Genomic DNA, 6624 nt, shown 5'->3' with positions numbered 1-6624 from the left:
ATAATCAAATGGCCTGGATTTCATACCCTAATCTTTACTTAGGCCAGTTTCTTAAACTGGATCAAATGGGGTCTTGTAACTGAATGTAGGGGTTGTGAAATTATAATTTGTTATCAATGTGTTTGGTATGCCTATTTTATATATCTACATACCAGGGCTGCATAAAAATCAGCTGCTTTAGTGAGATACCACAGAACAGGCACATCTGTTGGGCACAGGTCTAGTGCATCTAATTGGTGCTGGACACAGTCTAGTTTATCTAATTGATGCCTTTACCTCTGCAGTGGAAGACAGCCAAGTTCTAAAAAATTGAGGAAAGATTTATGAGACCCAGACTTATCTTCTAGTCATCTCCTTGAGATGGGCCTTGATCCTTTGGCTGAGAGGATGAAGGTGACAGAAGTAATCTGAATTTCTCTATCATTTTACTATTGAATATATCCAATGCTGTTTCAGCACTGATTGGGGAAGAAACAGCTGTTGTAAAGGAGATTTCTATTCAGGGAAAGTAATTAGAAAATAATTGAGATAGAAAAATTCAGCAATAAAGCTTTTTAAAGGAATTTCTTTGAGGTAGATGACAATTCATTTGATTCCTATTCATCCCTCAACCACTGGAATGCTCAAATAATAGTTTCTTTTCTCCGAAATATTATACATTGATGTTCAAAAGGATTTAAGGTACAAGAACCTGAAATACTTCCTAAGTGCAAAAGAAAATAATATGCTCCTCTTGTGATAGAATTGTAGTTTAACTGCATTTTAATTTTTTAAAATTTGGTAATCTGTGTATGATTACAAATATCTTCTTATTTATAAAATATAACCATCTGGAATTCTCTTTCATATCGATAACCACATTCCTTCAAGGTCTGAATTAAGCTTCCTGACTAAGACTTTATGACGACTCCACCCCTCACAGACTTCATCCTTTTCTAGTGCTTCTTGCCATTACTGGACAGCTCAATTAATGTCAACTAATTGATGCTTGTTTATCTGCTTCACTACACTGTAAATTCACTGTAAGAAAAAAACTATGCCAGTGATATTACATTCTATTAAATAGCACAGCACAGTCCTGAGCACAACACAAAGTAGATGCTCTCCAAGTGTAGGCTGATTAACCAAAATATTCAATTAAAAACAACACTCCAATCCTCAAATGAGATAGTGGATGAAAAGCACTTTCTAAACTTTTTAGTACTAAAATAAATGTGAGCTATATTTCTCCAAAATTCTGAATAGAAATCTCCTGAAGTTCAAATGTCGAGATAAAGATACATATGCCCACTGGTGACACCACAGTGAAGTCAACAGCACAGCAAGACATCAGGAATCAGTTGTCCCCACACCCAATTTCCTACTCTATAGCATACATTTTTTCCAAGATTTCACTCATTTTTCCCCTTTTTTATTCAGAACTAACCTCCAAATAAAATAGGCATTTCCACAAACATTGCACAGAAAAGAGGACTTTACACAGAACTGCAGATCTCTGTTCTGTACAGGTTGCTCGTCTTTGTTTTACCCTTTAATAACAATGATTTGGGGAACATGTACTTCCTGTCACTCCAAATCTCATCAAATACAAAGCACGGTGGTCGAGGCATAGGTGAGTTTTATTGAGTTTCTTTTTGAGTCATGATTCTTGGCATCAGAGAACACAACCTATCGATATTTTCTTCCTAGAAAGTATGGAACCTGATTTATTACCAGCTTCTGCTTGGTCTCTGTTTGTCTTCATGGCTGTAGGAAAGAGGTTGAAGGGATGGAAGGAAAGAGTAAAAGAGATGGTAAATAGGAGATGAAGAGGACATTCATCCTGAAGGGTCAAAACCTCAGCAGGTTAAGCCATAGCATTAGATCATCCAGTCCTGGCAAAGAGAGCCCCTTCCAACTCCAAGAGTTCTACGTCACAGTGGCTTTCAAACAAAGTGAGGGAGGTAGGAAATGTTTTCTGTAGACACAGCCTAGTGTGCACCTGCTGCCAACCTTCTTAGGCCAGTGGCTTGAAGACTATTTCACAAGTAGTCCCTGTACCCTCCCCTTCCTCTAAATTTGAGACCCAGTCTCCCCTCCCCCACCCCCAACCCCTGCCCTCTCCCATTACAGCCCAGAGTCCATGTGTCAAGCTTCATTTACGCTTCTTCTCCTGTGTACTGGTGAACCAAGAGTCCAGGAGTTTCTTACTGTAATAGAGCTGCCAGGCATGCACCTGGACAGCTACCACCAGGACCAGGTACATGATGGAGACAGCAGAGATGCCAAAAATGACCCGGTAGGCTTTGCCGTGGAGGTAGAGCTGCTGGGCAGCAGGAAACATCTCCATGGTGCCATAGATGAGAGGGGCAATGGAGAAGAGCCCCGTGCTGATCATGGAGAGCACCAAGTAGCTTATGTTGTTTCGGGGGAATGAGAGCAGGCCAAAGCCAGAGGGCACAATGCTCAGCAGGTAAGGGTATTCCCACTGGTAGGGCATGGCAACTTGATCATAGGACAGGAGCTTCAGATGCCCCACACACATCTGGGCTGCCAACAGGAGCCAAAGGCCTATGTGAATGTAGATCAGCCTCTTAATCTCAGTCTTGAAGGTAACACTGTGGGACAGAGCAAAAGAAGAGTACATTTAGCGTCGAGGGAATCTGGGGTTATCAGTCTGGGGAAGAGCCTTTTTCTAATACATACACAAGTCTTCACTTTTTCTCCTCCTCCTTTTTTTCTCTTTCTTTCAGCTTCATGCTTGGGTGGGAATGAAGCTGGGGAAAAGATGCATAAGCAAGACTGGGAGGTATGTAAGTGAAAAATTTAGGGCCATTCCAGCAGCATTTTGGGCAGTGTAGAGATGGCCTTTTACCCACACATGATCTAGGAGAAAGGGCAGGTTTGGATGGGCTACTGGATAACTTCAGAGAGGTATGGTTTAATAAGACTGGGAACAAAAATTAGGTGATATCAATCTACTCGGGAATCCCCACTATTTTTATTTGAATGTAAGCTCCTTGAGAGCAAATTTGTTTCATTCTATGTATCTTGATCCCCAGGACTAACTCATGACCTGGTAAAGAGTAAGTCTTTAATTAATTTGGGTGGATGATTAATTACAGGATCATAGGATTTAAATATCTGGAAGGGCCTTTAGAAAGAACCACACCTTTTTTTTTTTTTTTAACCTTCCCAACCTGGATGATAACTGCATGTAACGGAGCAGCAATTTAATAGGTTTTGGTTGGGTGAATGGTGGGATACTCTGGGTTAAGTGGATGGGAAAAGGGGGGAACCCAAGTATTGGTCAGAGGTCAAGTGCTAGAATGGATCGTAAACTTCAATCCCGGGCCCACCCCTCCTCCCAACACCAATGGCGGATAAACTCCCAAATATGGATCAGATTTGTTTTGTTTGGCTACATCTATATGAAATGATTTTGTATTTTGGGCGGAGGGGTGAAAGGAGAGGTGGGAGAGGAAAAAATAAAAACTTGCTAAGATATTTTTCTATTAAAAAAGGTGGCCACTGGTCAGCGGTCAGACGTTTGAATGAATGGAGGGGGGGGGGGAAGCAAGATGAATTTTAACTGGGTACGCGATGAATGGAAGGAAGTTCTGGGGATCAATGGCTGGGCCAGTGAGGGGCCGCACCCAAGGGGAGCCCTCACTCTGAGTCCCCCAGGAGGGGGCGGGACTCCAAGCAGGTGCCCGGATGCAGTAGTGTCCCCGCCCCCACCCACTGCACCCCTACCCTTACCCCCAGACCCCCGAACGCGGACGCCGGAGACGAGGCGCCCTCTCCTACCTCATCTGGTAGTGCGAGGCCACGCGCTCCCGGTGCCGATAGTCGCTGCCGTCGGTGCCCGCCGCCCGAGGCCCCGCGCGAGACGCCATCGCCCCAAACCCTAACTGATGCTCCGAGAGCTAGGGTGAGCGCGAGGCTGCCCACCCGGCCCGCCCCCGACAAACGGACTACCTCAGTCGAGCCAGACCGAACGCAGCCGAGCACGAGCCGAGCCCGGCCGAATGCAGCCGAGCCGAAGCCGAACGGGAGCCGAATCCAACCGAGCCCAGCTCCTCCGGCACTTCCGCCTCCCTGCGGACGGAGGACTTCCGGTCTCTCTAGGCGCTTGGAAGACCAACTCAGTGGTCATGATTTGTGCCTGAGTCATCCTTCCCAATCCCCGTCCTCTCTTTTAGCACGTGGACTTTTGCGATGAGGCTGGTGTTCTGTTCTGGAGCTGGGGGGAACTACTGCTTTGTAATTCCTTCAGGGGCCCCGAGTTGGGCGTTTGAGTTTCCAGGAATCTTTGCTTTGTTCAAGCACGAGATACATAGTTTTTCGTTTGAAGGGATGGGGCTGCGGAATAGGGCAAGGCAGGAAGGAATTGAGGGGGGAGGGGAACAAAAGAACCTGCTAGTCGTTAACGTCAGAGGGAAAAGGTCCGTTATCAATTTCATTTTCCAGATGAAGAAACTGACTCCCTGTGAGGTGAGGGGACGTTCGAATTCAGGTCCTCTCGAGTTCACTTCACTGGAGCCGGCACAAGTGGGCTTTGGGACGGGCTTTGGGCGTGGGATTTTGCAATAAAAAATATCTGGGGAGGTTCATCTGGCTGCCCCCGTGTGTGTATCTTTGTATATAAATCGCCAACAGGAAATCACCACAAAAATATACACGGAAAACGATTTACTACAAGTAGAAATAGAAGAAAGTATCCCCTCCTAAATGGGATGGGAGGAGGAAAGGAGCCATCATAGTGGGGAAAGAACAATTCCCAAACGGGAGGAGGTCATGAATAAGTAAGATGGTAAAAGCAACTTTGTTTTTCCTTGGGAACTGCTAGACTAGAAAGATAAAATGGTGTGCTTGTCTTATATCAAGATATGTCTATCGATTCCGAGGGACACAGAGTTCATCTTGAGGAACAAATAGCAGCTGGGTAGTGGAGCTTCATTCTTGTCACACTCAGGGCCTCTTGCATACTTTGGGTCAGTGGAAAATAGGACAACTCAAAAAGACAAGTTTAGAAGATCTTTTAGCAACACACATGCAGGCACCCACAGGCACATATAAACACTTATGTATGTGTCTATTTCCCTTTGTATCTGGCCATCATGTTAGAGAGGCCACTGCTTGTGAATCAAGTTGGGTTTTGCAGATCTGAGGGTCAATCAGACCTGCTGGACTTGAGGATGAGAGATGGGCTCTGCTTATATTGTTTTCCAGACAGTGAAGGAGGTGATTGAGATCAACCTTTACCTGCTAGGATTCATGGCAAGAGGAGCAACTGATTTCCATTTCTGAGAACAAATGTGCATCTATAAGCTTCAAAATAAAGAACAAATCTCCATGGCTTCCACCTTTAAAGTCCTCTGCTAATAATGGTGTATAGTAGGATAAAGATAAGTAATTTTGGGGGAATCTGTAATGTTGGACAGAGTATTCAAGAAGGACTAGCACTTCAGGGTAACTGAGCCCTTTTCAGGGTTGTTTATACACTTTTGGTTTTTACGTAGCACTTAACTCTCATCTGTAGCTCCAGGAAGCTAAATCATGCATATTGATATGCCCCCACCCCAATAAAACTATCTCAATAGATCAGACTAAACTAGGTCAAGGGTACCTGACCATAAGCTTCAAAGCAATTGATGAGTTAGGGAGCATGTCTACCCCAAGCATGTGAAGACTTCCCTCCCATCAAAATGAGCAGATGAGAACAAATTGTTTCAATGGCCATGAAGTGATTGAAGCAGGTGCCAGGGAGCACTGACAGCTTGGTCAGACATTGAAGATGGTGAGAGTATTCACTGTATCCTGGGCCATTTCAAGTTTTCTTGAGTTTTGTCTTGTCAACTGAACGTCTGATGACTCTGGAAGAGAGAAAGAGGTTGAAGACTGTGCAATTCTGTCTCACTAAAATCCAATTTTTGTACAAGATATCAGCCATAATGTCAGTGATGTCATTGGTGCCTTTCAAAAATAAAGAGACCAACAATAACAAAAACATATTCATGAGCTGTCAATGGGTACCATGATTTGTGGTTGGGATAAATGAAGACTTGGGCTGTACTATGTGTACTATATCACTGGAGTTACTTTTTCTGTAACTTCTGGTTTTGTCAATGTTTTGGAGTTTATGGATCAGGGCTACTCGTTCTACTTAGAAGTAGATGACTATGATCTATCCCAGAGAACCATCTACTAAACCACCTATCAGGATGCCTACTTGGGAGGTATGGTCAACCTCTGCCACATGGGAGAGGACAGTCAGAACCCTGTTTTCAGCAAAAATGCAGCTGATCTGAATGACAAACAGGGCAGTCATCCTCTAAAGAAAGTTGAGGGAGGACAGCTAGGTGGTGCAATGGATAGAGCATCAGCCCTGAAGTCAGGAGGACTGAGTTCAAATATGGCCTCAGACACTTAACACTTCCTAGCTGTGGGACTCTGGACAAGTCACTTAACCCAATTGCCTCACTAAAAATTAAATTAAATTAAAAAAAAAAAAGAAAGTTGAGGAGATGGCTTTCTTGTTTAACACATGATATTTATATAAAATGTATGGATATAGTACTATACACACACACACACACACACACACTTACACACAAACATATACATATATACATATGCATT

General features: G+C 43.9%; 1 protein-coding gene across 1 annotated transcript; it reads right to left on the bottom strand.

Moving 5' to 3' along the window:
* Positions 1–1601: 1601 nt before the first annotated feature.
* Positions 1602–4042, bottom strand: JAGN1 (jagunal homolog 1). The gene is made up of 2 exons (XM_051981898.1): positions 3790–4042; positions 1602–2597 (listed from the first exon to the last, which is right to left on the bottom strand). Exons 1-2 carry the CDS (start codon positions 3876–3878, stop codon positions 2135–2137), a joined length of 552 nt encoding a protein of 183 aa, XP_051837858.1. The 5' UTR covers positions 3879–4042; the 3' UTR covers positions 1602–2134.
* Positions 4043–6624: the final 2582 nt, after the last annotated feature.

Source organism: Antechinus flavipes, chromosome 1, assembly GCF_016432865.1.
Source record: "Antechinus flavipes isolate AdamAnt ecotype Samford, QLD, Australia chromosome 1, AdamAnt_v2, whole genome shotgun sequence".
Lineage (NCBI taxonomy): Eukaryota > Metazoa > Chordata > Mammalia > Dasyuromorphia > Dasyuridae > Antechinus > Antechinus flavipes.
Note: the sequence above shows the minus strand (reverse complement) of the source record. Positions and strands in the feature narration are given on the sequence as shown.

Excerpts from the sequence above, each read along its gene's own strand:
- JAGN1 (XM_051981898.1), bottom strand. The coding sequence starts at position 3,878 with ATGGCGTCTCGCGCGGGGCCTCGGGCGGCGGGCACCGACGGCAGCGAC. Across the intron at positions 2,598-3,789 it reads GCCTCGCACTACCAGATGAG|TGTTACCTTCAAGACTGAGA; the intron begins GTAGGAGAGGGC and ends TCTGTCCCACAG.